The sequence below is a fragment of the Pan paniscus genome, chromosome 1 (assembly GCF_029289425.2).
Source record: "Pan paniscus chromosome 1, NHGRI_mPanPan1-v2.0_pri, whole genome shotgun sequence".
In the NCBI taxonomy this organism is placed as follows: domain Eukaryota; kingdom Metazoa; phylum Chordata; class Mammalia; order Primates; family Hominidae; genus Pan; species Pan paniscus.
This window is the reverse complement of record NC_073249.2, coordinates 22,852,453-22,868,722: the sequence shown is the minus strand read 5'-3', so window position 1 is coordinate 22,868,722 and position 16,270 is coordinate 22,852,453. Positions and strand designations below refer to the sequence as shown.

Below are 16,270 nucleotides of genomic sequence, written 5' to 3'. Positions count from 1 at the left end.
ATCTACTTAAGGAAATACTCCAAAAAACGGAAAAAGTTACATGCACAAAGATGTTAATTATGCCATTGTTTCTGATAACAATAGTAGTGAAAATAGCCCAACTTCCAACAATAGAGGATGATTAAACACATTAGAGGCACATCCTTGGGATGGATCGTTCAGTCCTTAACTATAAGGGTTAAGAAAGAAACGTGGAAAATGTTGCTATAAGATTAAGGGGCGGGGAGCAGAATTAGCTACGGAAAATATACAGACTTAGGCTAAGAAGAAATATACCAATTTATAAGAGTAGTTGTACTAATACGCATTTCTGCATATGAACTTTATACTGGCTTTGATAAACAATTTAACCCTTTGCTCTCATCTCTCAGTTATTATATTCTATTGCACTACATGCATATTTGTAAGTATCCACAAATCTTTTGAATAAGGTAGAATACAAATTAACCAATTAATTAATAATGCATAGAATCAAGCTGTTTCATCATTATGATCGTAGGGTTATGATGATACCCGTTCTTTTTCTTTATTTTCGAAATTTCTGTAGCCTGGTTAGTTTGCTTTTACAATGTAAAAAGTATACAGAACACCAAATAAACAAGTAACATAAAGCAACTGCTACCATATCTTACACCTTCAGTGCTCCTTCCTATATTTGATCTGAGAACACAGCACTCTCCAAAATGTCCCTTCAGCTAAGGGAGAAATAGGGCTTTCTTCCTGTAGGTTCTGTGAGCTCAGGACTGAAAACTGTTCCCTGAATGGGTTGACTGCTCCGTGAAGACCCCAAGGATCTCTAGAAGCCCAGGAACATTAGTGTAGGACCATTTGGATGACAGACAGCAGCTAGACTCCTAGGGTGGAGGGGCCTTCCCAATATTCAAACAACATGGGTAAGAACAGGATCAGAAAAGAGACTGATGTGGGAAACCCTTCCACAAAGAACAGATCAAAGGAGTGAGCCCCTGAGGGCAGGGACCGTGGTATCCATCTTTGTACTCCTTGCTGCAAACGTGATGCCAAGTAAAAGAACCCAATAAATGCTGTTGCTAATGGATTCATGCATGCATGCACACATGCATTCACTGTTGGACAAATATTTACAGATGTGCCACTGTTCTAGCCGCAGGTGATTTAGCAGTGAACACAACGAAGTCCCTATCCTTAAAACAGCTTACATTCTAAGTGGGGACAGGCAGATGATAAACAAATAAAGACATATTGCATCAGGCAGCTATGAGCATCCTGAAGATAAATAAAGCCAGGTAGGGGAAAAGGGAGAGCCCCAGGGAGGCGGGGAGAGGGGTGTGCTGGCTTAGCTGGCCATGGTCTTTCTGCAGGAAGTGAGGGGCTGAGCCATACACAGGCGGAGGGTACGGCACTGCAGACAGAGGGAGCGGCCAAGTGCACAGGCTTTGAGACAGGCGTGTGGGCAGCTTCAAAGGCCAGCAGGAACAGCAAAGTGGCTGGAACAGAGTAAACAAAGAGGAGAATATATCACATATGAGGTCAGTTCTTGCAGAGTTTTTTAGGCTGTTCTTAGGACTTCGGATTTTATGTCAGTGAGATAGGAAGCTGCTGGAGGGTTTTGGGTGAGGAGTGTCATAGTCTGGCTTATGTTCTAAAAGGCTCACGCTGCTTCTGTGTGTACACCTGGGGAACAGAAAGCAGGCGAGAAAGGGTGAAAACAAGAAAGATCCATTTTGAAGCTGCTGTAATTGTCCAAGTGAGAGAGGAAGATGGATTTTTTTAAAAACTCTCCATTTTAGACTGAGAAAGAAAAATTTTTTATCAGAGAATCCAAGCCCCCTTTAATTATCAAACCCAGATGTGACAGCGTGTGACAGCGATCACGTCTCACTTCCCGCCTGAGCTAAATAATCACCTCTTGAAGCCACTTGCTATGTGGGCTCAAGATTAACTGATGCTAAGTAGCCATAAAATGACATATGCTGGACACCATCACTTGTACTCCATAGTTCAACAGTGTAGAGCAATCACTATCCAATGTTATCTCTGTAAACCAGGGAGGATTCCTGTCAAACAACTTTGTATCAGCCCACTTCCTTGTTCCTTTTGCCTTTGAAAACCTACTTGTAACAAAGGCCAAACACAGCACTCCCCAAGGCAACTTGGAAGTGTGTCCTGGGCAGCTGTCCTCCACCTTGGCTCAGATATTAGGTCGACAAGACCATGGCTGTCTTTCGGTGTGAGGCACATGGCTTCTTCTCACTCCCACTCTAACCTGGAGCTGCAATCCCTGCTGAAAGAATTGCCCTCTGAAGGCCTAAGGATCTCAGCAACAGGGAAGTGGGAGGAATCTTCATGCCAGAGATAAAGAGCTGGTCCATGGGCATGTGTGGGAAGCACTGGGGTAGGGCGAAGAAATCTATCTCCTGGGAGATGTTATCACTACATAAATCCCAGATTTGATCAGGCAATGTAGCCATCTCACTATTTCAGGCTGCAGCTGCTAAGACAGGAGTGAAGTGGGCAGACAAACAGGAAGAAGGTCCCAGGTGGAGAACCTGCATTTGGCTTCTGTACCCCAATTCCAGTAATTAACAAAGCAAAAACCTGCCACACTCTGAATGATGGCGCTTCCCAACCAGAATCCTGTTTCTCACAAGTGGTGAAGACACTCTAAACTGCACCGAGTGTATGACAAGGACAATCTTCTGGATATTCCCATTTAAACAGGGATGGGCCGGATGCAGTAGCTCATGCCTGTAATCCCAACACTTTGGGAGGCTGAGGCAGGAGGACTGCTTGAGGCCAGGAGTTCAAGACCAGCCTGGGCAACATGATGAGACCCCTTGTCTCTATAAAAAACACAAAAATTAGCCAGATGTGGTGGCGCGCACCTGTGGTCCCAGCTACTCGGGAGGCCGAGGCAGGAGGATTGCTTGAACACAGGGGTAGAGGCTGCCATGTTCGTGCCACTGCACTCCAGCCTGGGTGACAGAGCATGACCCTGTCTCAAAAAACAATAAATAAAATAAAACAGGGATGAACTGGAGAAACTGTGAAGGTATAGGTGCTGTCTTGCTTAGGGGTGGGGATGATTTAAGGAAGGCTAACACAAGGGCCTTGGTTAGTCTAAAGATAATCACGGCAACTAGGTGGTGGTACCAGGAAGTAGTCCACCAAATCCCAACCTGCAGCCAAAAAGTCTCAACTCTCACCTATAAAGGGATCCTTCTAAATTCTCTAGATGTATGGAAATCTTTGACAGGTCTTCTGAAGCCTAGAGTCATCGTATAAACATAGATAAATAGTGTAGCTATTGTATAGCTATAGATTGATATGTACATATACCATATACATTAGATATATGCTATATATTTACACTTCTTGGCCTTTCGGCTTTATTATCTATCTCCACAAAGTAGGACAAGACAAGCTTGTTTCCCATTTAAGTTTTTCTATCTGTACTGTTTTGCAAATCCACCAGAGAGTTGCAGGACACTCCTGCTACAGAAAGATTTCTGCCAGGCAGGCTCAGAGACCTGCTCTGTTACTGTTCTATTTAATAACACAAACACACAAATGGGGGCCTTTCTTCCCCATGACTTTCATGGCATGGCTGGGGGCAGAGCTGGGAGGTTTTCACGGCCCATATATCCTCAAACTGCTCCATTTCCCCCCGATCTCAGTTGCCACCCCACTAACTCCGGGGTGATCAGCTCCATACCACAATCATCTCCTGGTGATAGAGTTCCATGGATTTTAAAAGCTGTAAGAAAAACTGAGACAGATTCAGAGAGATTCTAGTAACCCCAAACCAGCAATTACAAATATTTTTTAAGTATTTATATATACACATTTTTTTTGAGACAGAGTCTCACTGTTGCCCAGGCTGGAGTGCAGTGGCGCCATCTCGGCTCACTGCAACCTCCAACTCCCAGGTTCAAACCAATCTCCTGCCTCAGCCTCCGAGTAGCTGGGATTACAGGCACCTGCCACCACACTTGGCTGATTTTTGTAGTTTTAGTAGAGATGGGGTTTCACCATCTTGGCCAGGCTGGTTTTGAACTCCTGACCTCGTGATCCACCCGCCTCAGCCTCCCAAAGTGCTGGAATTACAGGCCTGAGCCACTGTGCCTGGCCTAATTTTTGTATTTTTAGTTGGAGACGGGGTTTCACTATGTTGGCCAGGCTGGTCTCGAACTCCTGACCTCAGGTGATCTGCCCGCCTTGGCCTCCCAAAGTGCTGGTATTAAAGGAGTGAGCCACCACACCCAGCCACAAGTTTTAGATACTTAAAATATTTTTAAGTATCTAAAATTAGCACCTCTCTTTAAACCTTTTACTCACCCTTTCCTGACCCTTTCCTTGTATCCCCCATTCCCTTTCGATTTCTTCACCATCCCTATTTGCCTCCTTTTCCTCACTATCTACCCACCAAGTCCTGCTCTGCTCCCATCCCACTTAAGATTTTCGTGTCTATTCTGTATCACCCTTAATGATCCACTGAGGCTGTGAGCTTCCTGTTTACCCACAAGCGTTCAGCGGATCCAGCCATCCTACCAAGGGTTAAAGATGCTGTAGTCCTACTGTGCTGCCTCCGACCCAGTTCCTTCCAAAACAAAGCAGGATGACAAGGTGACTCCACGAGAACTGCGTTTGACCTCTGTGTGGATTTTCTGTTTCCAAGGCCACAGCAGGTTACTCTGAAAACTCTAAACCAGAAGGAAAGGAGACCTAGCCTTCAGAACTCTGTGTGTATGTGCTTACAGGCAAAAAAAAAAAAAAAAAGGAACCAATGAGGTTGTCAGAAGGGGATACTCTGCTGTAACTGGTGTTTACCACGACCCACCGGGTGCTGAGGAGGAAGTGGTTGCTATAACCCCAAGGGGGAAACGCTCGCTTGAAACAGGAAAATGGAACTCTTACAACTTTCCATTAGCAGCGTTCAAGAAGCCGGCCACACTGGGAAACACTTGCACAAGCACTCCCCAGAGTCCTGAGACGAGTGTCAAGACAGTCCAATCACGAAGCACAGATCAGGACACAGATACAGGTCCATGTTTTTTCCAGAACGTCTCAGCACTGGAAAAACTCTCATGATCACTTCCCTTACCTCCAGCAGGCTGAACTTGCAAGGAGCTGTGGGGAGGAGGAAGGAAGGGGAAAACGGCAGGATGACACATTGGAAAGAACGCTGGGCCCAGTGAGGGTCGGAAGACCTGGGCTTTAGTCCCAGTTCTGCGATTTACTAGTGGTGGAACTTTGGGCAAATTACCCAACCTGCCTGCTTCTCGATTTCTACTTCCTCTATAAAACAGGGATATTGTTTACTGCTCTGCTCACATCCCTGGGCTGCTGTGAGAATCCTATGGAATCCTTCATAGGATGAAACTCATATGTGCTACGCAAATGCTTGTTATCACTGTAAGATTTGAGTCTGCATAAAGCTTTCTTGAGTCCCAGCCTCTTGCTCCTCAAACGCATCCTCTCGGCTACACTTCCACCTGTGCACTTCCTCAACCCACCTTACTTGTAATTCTGCCCACACTTCTGTAGAATTTCTGTAGAAGATCCCATAGTCTGGTCAGAGGAGTATAAGCAAGTCTAAATAACCGAAGTGGGGGGATCTCAACCAAATCACTTGACTCTGGGCTCTGTGCTCCCACATTCTCTCCTCTCCAGAGGTGAAGACTTCATCCTCAATGGCTAATTTGCCTGCTTGGAGGCTCAGATTGGCCCGTGTTCTGAGTCATATTTTCCATTTAGTAAAATGAACATCTGGCTGCTGTATGATGCCTTTTGTGTACCGTCACCTAAGCCACAATTACCTGCAAGGTAATTCATACCACTACAGCACGGTGCAAAAACAGGGTTGGTTTGGGATGGTGAAAGTCAGCCATCTTAGTGTCAATCTTGCATGCAAATTCTAATGAAGAAAAAAGCCACTACCAGCAGGTCCACACACACTCACAAAGAACTCATAAATTATTTTAATCCAAGCGTTCAAAGGGATCTTGGGTCCCAGGAACCATCCTGCTGTTTCATCTCAGTGAGAGGCAAGATGGTTAAGGAAAAACAGCTCTAGTTTCCTCCATCCCCCTAATTCCCCTACCGGTGTGACCTTGACTAGGCCACCCAACCTTCTAAAAACCTTGGCTTCCTCATCTGCAAAATAGGGATAATAACAAGACATGCCCTTCCCGGCTCCCAGGGTTATTATGGCAACCAAGTGAGAAAACAGATGTGAAAGTGCTTTGCAAACCACAAAACACCGTCCAAGTGCGAGGTATTGTTATCTAGCAAAAGTGCCTTGAGAATAACACAGAAATCTGGAAGTATTTTAATTCGTTAATGGACTTATACCACACCTTGACTTAAAAAGGGCGTAGGGTAACTGCCTGGAGGAATTCTGAAATAATTTCTAAATAAGTTTATCCAAGCAAGTTGCCAAAACAATCCACTGAATTGGGTAGTAGGCTTTTGGATAATAGGAAAACTGCAGATCGCTGTTCTTTATTCTTATTTCACCTTTTGAGCTCTAAAAAGAACTGGAAGGACCACATTGTGTTGTCTTTTATGCAAGAACTAAACAGTCTCTTTGTACCCTCCACACCCTCCCTATTCTCACTTCCATCCCCTGAGCACCTGGGAAGCAGCTCCTTCTCCAAACCTGCAAACCCTCCTCCCAGAGCCCAGGCTAGCTTGGAAGCCTGGAGCAATTTGAAACGCCGTCCTAAGATCTTGAGGCCAAAGGCATCCCCATCATCCTTCCAAGAGGGTGTTACCCCCAGGGACAGCAGGAGTTTCCAGAACACACAAAGACTTATTCTGCTCACAAGGATATTTACCGAATCAGCCCACAAGAATTTGCCAGGATCAGGGCAGAAGAACAGAGCTGGGACAGCCTTCTGATTCACTGCCTGGCAGATTCACCCTTCTCTATTATTAGCAACCCAGGCACGATGCCACCAGGGCTGGGGAGAGACCTTGGTGTCAGGGTAGAGAAGGCAGGAAGAGGTGTGTGTGCAGAGGGGGAAGTACACAGAGCTGCCTGAGGTTTCCTCCAGAGAGAGACAGCAGAGGGGTGGGTTAAAGCCTTCTCCCCTTCCTCCTTAGTTCTCTAACCTCCTGTGAATCTCAGACAAGCCCAGCCCCAGGATCAGAAGCCCTGGAACCCACATCCACCCTGAATATTGCTGGAGGTACTCCCTCTTCCCCTTAAGGGCCCAGCTCAGAGCTGCACAGCACTGCCTCTGCCGGATACCACTGGACTCTGGGCTGTGCCAGAGGCTGCAAGATGGAGAAGCAAAGAGAAACTGATGGGAAAGGTGGAGAATTTCTCTTCCCATGGCAAAAATGCAACTTACTGCAGCCCTAATGCACATGTGTTCCCTCCTCATAACAATGACTACCACTGAAAGAGCACCCATTACATACATCACAGGGCGTTCGCCTCCTGTTATAGACAGGAAAACAACCATGTGGAGGCTCAGCAGGCTGCCCTGGAGAATGTGGCTAATGCTGATTGAGAGGGACAGGACTGAAGGAGGAGACGAGTAGCTTCACCTTCATGCATCTTGTATTATTTCACTTGTACAGGTATTTCGCGTGCATTATTTAATGTGCTATATCAAGCTTGTATAGGCATTACTTGAATACATTGAAAACCATGAAACGAAGGAATTAAAAAAAAGAAAGACATGTTGCCAATCAATAGTAGAGTCTAGATTTGGATAGATTTGTCCAACTCCAGAATATACTCTCTGGCCACACCTCCACAATTTGTCCAAATACCAAACCAGGACATGGACGCTAACAAAGACTATTTTTCTAATGTTATTCATGTGAAGAATTTTACAAAATAACCAATAACCAAATAACATTTGGTTATTAAATATGATAAATGTGGCCTATGGAAAATAAAACGACACAAAATGAAAACTGGCTGCCATGCAAACTTAGGAGAGGGCAAAGGAGCCACAGTGACCCCAGACTTGCTTTCCCTAAAGGGGGAGGAAAATCAAATCCCCTGCAGATGGCTGCAGACCTCAAATAGAGTGCTGCCACTGAGGGCAGAGGCCGAGCCCCTGGAGCAGGCTGATTAGTCTAGTCTAGTGGTTAGGAACATGGTCTCTGGAGCCAGGCTGAGTGTGAATTCTGGCTCTGTTCTTCATAGCTGTGACTTCAGGCAAGCTTATCTGTGCCCCATTGGTTTCCTCATCTGTGAAATGAATTTGGGACACTGTGTAGATTAAAATGTAAAGTGTCTAGCACTAAACACTACCTAAGTGTTCATTATTATTATCATTATCAGTCCTGGCCAGAGAGAAAAAGGGAGAATTATCTATTCCAAAAGGAGCCAGGACTGGGATAAGGCTTTGGTGAGTTTTTTACGTGGTCTTGACAACAGTGTTCATGATAGGCTTATTCTAGGCTGCTCTCTGCTCTCAGGAAGGTGGTTTCCTGTGTGAAGAGAAGGCCTCCCAGGAAGTGACAATAGAGGTATCAATACTCCCAGCAAGAGAACCACAGGCCCAGAGTGGATGTCAGAAAGAGGGGCATCTCAGGGAGCATGCCTCTGCGGAGGGCTACTGATGAGGAAGAGACCACATGGTTGCCTAGAAGGCAGGCCTGTGGGGAAGCACTGACGCCAGCACTCATGCTAGGGGAGTCCTGGGGTCAACTTCTGCAGAGATTGGCGCTCATATCCCAAAGAACTGGGTGCCTCTCTAAGATAGAGCTCCCTGCCTCCCAGTATCTCTTCCTGCAGGTGTTTTGTTCCAATGGCTGACAGCGTCTATTCAGAATTCTTGAAAATGTCACTTTGTTTCCATTTGTAAAAAGGAATTAAAATGTACCAAAATTCCAAAGAAAATTGCCCCTTTTCAAATGTGGCTCCCTGTCTCCCCTCTTCGCTTTTCTGCTTTTGATCTCATTTAAAATCTCTGACCTAAAAGTGAACTCTGATATTCCATGCTCCTGGAGTTTTGGGAGGACCCTGACTTCAGAAGCAGAACTCTTTGAGTTCTTCTGGTTCCAGCTCTGCAGCTAATTTGGAAACCCCAAGAAAGTTGTGTCACTTCTGTCTCAGTCCAGAAAGTGGAAAGATTAACCACATAAACTCAAAAATACTATCTGGCTCTGAAATTCTGTGTTCTTGGGATAGTCTCAAAAAAGCTGAGTTGTGGGGACTAACCTAAGTCGATATTCTACCTCCCTTTTGAACTGACGTTGAAAGGAGAAAGACGATAAAAGGTTTTCCTCATCAGTCATTCAAGACTATACTTAAAATTACATTTTGCAGAAATAAAAGCAGTACTTTTAATGTTAGGAAAAAGTCTAAAAGGGTGACTACGGGTGATTTTCATTTCTTTATAGTTTTCTGTATTTACCCAATGATCTGCAATGGACATGTCACAGTTTAAAACTCAACTTAAAGGTTATTGCTCTAAATTCGATTTTGCTGTGGAGAAGGTTAGGAGTCTGGCTTCTGAAAGCGTCCTTTTCACCAGTGAAACTGCCCTCACTCCCAACCCTGCAGCAAACCCGGGAAGAGTTAAAGCGCAGGCCAGGCGGAGAGGGCAGGGAGAAAAGGGAACTGCAAAAAGCCTCAACACCCAGTAGATTTCCTACTGCTGCTGACACTTTGGCCCAGCGTCTGCGCCTCCGACCAGCTTACGGAACCAACCACACCTCGATCCTAACACATCACCTGTGAGAGCAGGGTCAACTCTCCAGCGGCCTCAGATGGCCTCAAACTAAGCTTGGGGCGGGGTTTTCAACCCTGAAAGCCCAGAACTGAGCCTCCAGGCAGCGCAGCGCCCGCGACCACGTGAGCACGGACCCACCTCCCCAGCCTTTCCATGACGTGACTGCTGGGGCGGGGAGGGGGCGGGGAGGGGGCGGGGCACACCCAGCTGCCCAAATCAGCGCGACCCCAAAAGAGCAAGCGAGTTCCTGAAATTCCTTGAGGTTTGAAAGACAGCTTAGAGATCCTAAGTCCCTTTTGGCAGAGAGGGGGGAGGTAGGGAAGCCCGAGGGCATCCCAGAACCAGCAGGAGGTATAGAAATGTGTCAGCTCTTTCCCCAAGAGAGTCAATGCTGAATGTGTTAGGTAGGGTCCTTTTCCGGGACCAGCTGGTGAACCGATGTGAAGAGTCGGCTCTAATGATTACTTGTATTAAGTTATCCACGATTCTTATGAAAAAGGAAAGCAAATATCCCACAGTACAAGAAGGAAAGAAAAGGGGGCCCCAGGCTTTTCAGCAAGGGCATTTGGAAAGAGATGGATATTGATGATAGGGACTTTTCTGAGACCAGGCTCAGCCCAGTTGGGATGCAACTCAGGAAAGTCAGATCGAGGGAACTAAACCAAGGTACTGTTGGCCAAGAGACATTTTAAACGCGTTTTCTCACCAGGATTCATGAAGCCCTTTTGCCTTGAAGCTCATAGGGCACAGGAGAGCTACCCTGTCCCTGGGACAAACGGGAAAATGTTCAGCCCCATCCTGGGTGAATGCAAGACCTCTGCCACCCCCAACACACACACCCTGTGACTACCCTAAGTGGATGTGTTCTTTCACGTTGCTAAGAAAAAGTCCGCAGCTATGAAGTGGTCAGCCTCTGAGGTCCAGTCATTGCCCTGACAAGACTTTGAGATGCATGCTCTCTGAAACTCCCCTCCCCTCACCTGGCAAAAATTATTCATGCCATCCTTGATAGCCTTTCAGCTGAGCGCCTTGGTCAGAAAATTAACCACCTGCCTCTTCTCACCATGTCAAACCCAGTGGTCTGGTGAGAAGACCTAACGTGGGGTGCTTCTCAGTCCACAGACAGTGTTGCTGGTTCCCACAGGCCAGATTGTTCCTTTCTTCCTATCCTGTGAATAACACTCCCACCTAGAACCAGCTCTTTTGCTCTTAAGGGGTTATACTTCATTTCCCTTTGATTTAGCCAGAAAGTTTACCATTGCAGACACCTCCATCTGTAAAATTGGGCAGAGAAGGCAGGGAAAGCAATTAATATGTGTTGAGTGTGTTCTCTGAGCCTACCATTATGCAAGACAGCTTGTGTGTCCATTCTCTAAGTTGGTCTTCACAACCACCCTGGCAAGGGCACAGAGTTGGTAAGTGCAGAAAATTTGATAAATCCAGAGCCCAGATCCAACCCAGGCCTTCCCTATGCCAGGCTGCTTTCCTGCAATCGCCTGGGGCATACAGAAAAATACCTACATTGAGGTAAAAGGTTTGATTTAAAAATTAAATATAAACATTTTCTTTTAAAGCCCAATTTGCATATTTTTGCATTGTGCAGATTTGGATCTGTGCTTCATCCTCTCCCACCTGCAACAACATTTAAATGCCTCAGCCTGGGCACTAAAAAAGGGAGCAAATGCAGGTCTACTAGCTGGCCATGTTTTTGGCAACCCTGCAAAACAAAATTTCCAACTCTCCAGATGATACCCCTGCCTCCTCCAAAACAAATGCCTGTACTCCAGCATCTGTCACTCAGGAGTCCAAGCTGGGAGTTCAGACGCTGCTTATAAGCTCATAGGCTGAATGAGGGCATTACATAAAAAGGCTCAGAGCTATGTGGAAGCAGTGTAGAAGCAATGTCAGCAGTCCACCTAAAGGCCTGGCTGAAGAATTTCTCAGCCTCCTAAAGGATCCCCAGGCAGCTGCCACCATCTCATCTCCAGTAGTCAAAGGACCACCACTAGCTGAAGGCTGGGAGGGCAATGCAGTGGTCCTTGACCTTGGCTGCACATCAGTTATCACCTGGGAGTTTTACAACCATTGTTGCCTGGGTCCCCCCCGCCCCGAGATTCTGGCTTAGTTGGTGTGGAGTGTAGTCTAGCACAGGGATTTATTTGTTAAGCTCACACATGTTTCCAAAGTGCAGTCTTGGCAAGAACCACTAGACACCATTGGTCAAAGTGGCCCAAAAGAGCTAGGAAAATATAAATAACATTCAGCAGGTCATTCAGGGTTCTTGAGAACAGAGAATGACCGAAGGGACTTCTGTGTACTGGCAGTGAAAGGCAAGGTAGCAACATAGAGCAAACGGTTTGGAGCAAAGCAAGCAGAAATTTGAGTCCTAGCTCCAGCATTTTGCCCACCATGTGACCTGGGTAAAGCCACTCATTCATTCTGAGCCTTAGTTTCCTCACCTGTAAAATGAGGCTGCTTCCCTTGCTGGGATGTGCTAGGAATTAGCTGCACTAGGGCATTGCCTGGCACATACAAGGTCTTCCATAAGTGACACTTATGATTGTTAATAAACAAATTGCACCTGGGATTGACTGGTGTTTGGTATGAAGAGAGGCTGTGGGCTGACAGTACCCTTCAGAGGGGACCCCTTTAGTGAATGAGATTCAGACTTCCTTGGGGAGGAGCTGTGGAAGATAAAAGAAGCTGAAAGTGGTATAGGAGACAGGCAGGGCAGCCACTCCAGCATCTGGGGCACCTCCAGCCTTTGTTCTCCATCTCTAGTCCCTTTTTCTCTGCAAGTTGAGCCTCAGGAGGAGGTGTATATTTACAGGGAGAGTCCAGCTGTATTTGGCCACGTTCTACCTACCAAAGTGGGTAGCAATCAGACTGGATTGTGTCACCCTGGATTGTGTCATCCCAAGCAGCTCTGCCCAAGACAGGTCTGTCTGCCCATAGACTCACACCTGCCTTTTCCCTCCTACTTTACACCATGATGCTCTGAGGGAAGCCAGGCCCTAGAGGGGCAGCCAGCACTGCAACCTGTCACTGTGCTGTCCACGCTTGCATAAACCTGGGTGGAAGACACAGACCCTGGGAATGTGTGACAACTGTCCCAAGGCAGAGAGGGCTGGGGAATCCCAACTCTGCAACACCTCCCCCTTCGTGCTTTGAGCAGCCCAGCATAAAGGAACCCACTGCCTACATGATTCTTTCTCCTTTTCCTTTTCTCTCCTTTCTCCCCTAACACCTGTAGCATTGATGGAGCTCTTTCTCATCCATTATTTCTTATGATGTTGAAAACAGCCCTGTGAGGCAGCTGACTGCAGGAACTAAGATGACCTGGATTCACCGGTAAGAAAACAGAGGCTCAGGCAGATGCCATGACTTGCTTCCAGTCACAGGACTCATCAGAAACAGGATTTGAACCCATGTATATGTACCAAGAACCCATTCTTCTCCACCATGCTATGCCCCATGACCCCCTACCCATGTCAAAGGCCCTCCTGCTTGCTGTGTAGTATAAGACATCTGTGAAGTGGAGACGGTGGCGGGGGAAGGGGAGTGTAGACATGCAACTAATCTAAGCTCTAGCTGAACTCAGAGTCCCCCCGACTTCATGCTCCATTCTAAAACTGAGTTTGAGCAACATATCATTCCCTCTTTTCTATGCCTCTCTCCTTTCTTCATCTGAGAAAATGGCAAAGCCAGCTACCCAAGGACAGGCTGGAGGAGGACTCAAAATCAACCACCAAACATCTTACAACATCTGTGCCTCAGAACACAGCTTTCATCTTACCAAACTTCACTTTAAAGAAATGAAGGTACCACAAGGTACCTTCATTACAAAGAGATTTTGTTCAATTGCTGGGCCAAAGTGGGAAATATTAAATTCCAGTCAAAGAAGGCATGGATATCCTGCTAATTCCCTGAGGCATGTTCCATACTGTCAAACCATCTGACTTTCTGAGTGTCAGGGAAATTTCCAATCCAAAGAGTAAATGAACTTCCATAAGTAGAAAAATAGCCTCTTCACAGCACCCGATTCTCTCCCACCAAGAATTCTCTCTCACCTTTCGCATGCAGTACTGACGTTGGGGCCATTAGGAACAAAACGAAGGGGAAGGAAATGGCACCAGTCCAGGTGTTACCAGAAGGATATGTGAAAGCAAGTGTAGAATCACCCCCAAGAAACTCAAAGTAGGAGAAGCACTTGCTCATCTGTTACCAGATACTCACTCTCCAGCTGGCCAGCCTAGTGCATGCTTCCAGAAGGAGACCAGCACCAGCCAGGGAGCAGAGCAGTCAACCTGTGCACCCCACCATCCTCCCTCGAAAGCCTGCATGGAAGGCCTGCATTTGGATTCACAGAGCAGCTATTCTTTCAATGAGCATAGCAGAGCAGGATAGAGCAACACTTTTTTTTTCTTTAACCAGGGAAGGGGACCCACAGAGGCAGTACATACAAACCTGAAATCAGACTTGTTCTAGAACTGGGGTCTCTTAAAAGCCCTTCTTCTCAGGCACAGGGTCCTTTCCACAATAGAGAACACTGGTGAACCAGCCCTGGGAAAGGTCAGCTACCGAAATGCAGATGAATGCATGCAAAGATCTCAGGCCTTGTGCTTTTCAAATGATATCCTCATATGTTCTTTCATTTGCTCTGCATGGAGACTCCAGAAGGTTAAGCAGTCACTCATATATAACTTACAGGTAACAAAACCCAAGTACAGAGGGCCCCAAAGACGCGCCTAGAGGCACACAGGTGGGACCAGAGTCCAGATCTGCCAAGGCCACTGAGCTGCTCTGCCCATCATGGAGGGCCCCTGCCTGCCTCCAGCGCTCCACCGTTCACACCCCTGGGTCAACATTCCCAGGGTGGCAGATGCTGAACCCACAATCAGCCGACTCACAGGTCCTACATGGGGAGAGTGGAATGGGGTTAGGAAAAACCATTGCTTTCCTTTTCCCTTTGAATGCCTGAGTAGACATTGAAGCCAAGGTGGGGAATGAAGGAGTTGGCCTCTGCCCCAAGAGGGAAACAGCCCTTCAATGGGAACAACACAGTAAGAGATTCATCCAAGAGTCCCTGTCTTCAGAGCTACCTCCCTACACCTCCATCTGCGGACGCCCCTTTCAAAACTCAACCTGTCCTCTTGCCATCCACAGGATGTTTTAATTTCCTTAGAATGTGGCACTTCAAAATTCAGCTCGTGCTGAGTTCAGTGTTCAGCACCCTGGCTCCACGCATGCCCGCTCTGCCCCACCCCTGCCCCTAAGTCCTGGCGACATTGACCCACTCACCATTTCCCGGTCCCGCCACATTCTCTCGGGTTTCCTGGCCATTGCTCACGTGGACCTTCAACTTGGAATCATCTTTCCCTCCCTGTCCAGCCACTGAAGTCCAACTCAACAGTAAAGATGTTATTGACTGTCCCCTCTCCCACAGAGCCTCCATAGATGAGCTCTGGGCCTCCCAGCAGGCCCCAGGGCAGTAGCTGTTCCTCCCTGTCTGCACCCACACGGCATGGCCCTGCCCTCACAGGCCTCCCTGCAGCCTCTACCCAACGACTCTGTGATCTGATTGCATGTCTCTGTGACCAGTGACACCTCCACGTCCTCAAGGGCAGGCACCAGGGCTTGCTGGGCTGGAATGTTCAGCATGTAACAGGTGTTTAGTTCATTGTTTATAAAATGGACACATGAGTTAACTAATTAAAAGCTCCACAACATTGTACAAGGAAAAAAAATTCCACTTTCTCATCCATGAAGCTCTGGAGCTGGGGAAATGAAGCGGCTGGCTGCTGGGTGCCGCGGTGAGCTGTGGGGCAGCACGAGGAATGTTCTGAGCCAATGAATGTGATGCAAGACAAGAAACTGAGGATGGGGGAGGAAAGGAGAAAGAGTGAGGGAGAAGAGGAGGGGGATGATGAAGATTCCAACCTGAGACATTATTGCAGAAAGCAACCCCAGGTTAACAAGGCAAGTTGCTAAAGGAAAGGGAATGGCAGATAAAGCGCCCCCCCCGCCGCCCTAAAAGGTTTACCAGGGCACTTCAGCAGAACCCAAGGGAAAGCCATGTGGGCCAGCAGGCTTCCGAACCAGTTCTGTCTGCTCTAATGAGGCCATGGGGGTGGGTGGGCAGGGGGCAAATCACAGAAGCATCTGCTCTTGAATCAACAGTGAGGCTCTGGCTGGCTGAAGAATGTCTCCAACTCCCTAGTCACCCAGTGGGCCTAATTTCATTCCTGGACATGTCTAGTATAGATTGAAAGGGAAGCCATAGTCAGTTTCAAAAGGAAGTGGAAAAATTCCCTGGGGTTCACTGAGATACCATTATTAGATTGGGGTCCCCAGGAGCATTTCTTGTTAAGTGTCAAGTCCAGAGTTTGACCTTTGGGGAAATGGGGGAAATTCAAAAGGATCAAAGCCCCCAAACTCCCTTTAGCTCAGTGGGAAAAACCCAAAGCTCCTGCCCTGCCTCTGTGCATCCTCTGGGGCCCTGAACCTGCGTCAGCGTGCGGTGTAATGTGCCCTCCATCCCAGCACAGACATAACACAACGTAAAACTCATTAAAGACCAGAGGACTCCG

General features: G+C 47.2%; 1 protein-coding gene across 2 annotated transcripts in view; it reads right to left on the bottom strand.

Annotated features, from left to right (window-relative positions):
- ITPKB (inositol-trisphosphate 3-kinase B) overlaps positions 1–16,270 on the bottom strand; it is a 108,300-nt gene that overhangs the window by 38,914 nt on the left and 53,116 nt on the right. The window contains exon 3 of one of the 2 annotated variants that reach the window (XM_055107396.2): positions 1,212–1,466. The exons of the other annotated variant lie outside the window; for it this stretch is intronic. Within the exon in view, the coding sequence (XP_054963371.1) occupies positions 1,227–1,466 (240 nt within the window). The 3' untranslated portion in view covers positions 1,212–1,226. Of the gene's footprint in view, positions 1–1,211; positions 1,467–16,270 lie in introns of those variants that run through there. 2 annotated transcript variants of the gene reach the window in all.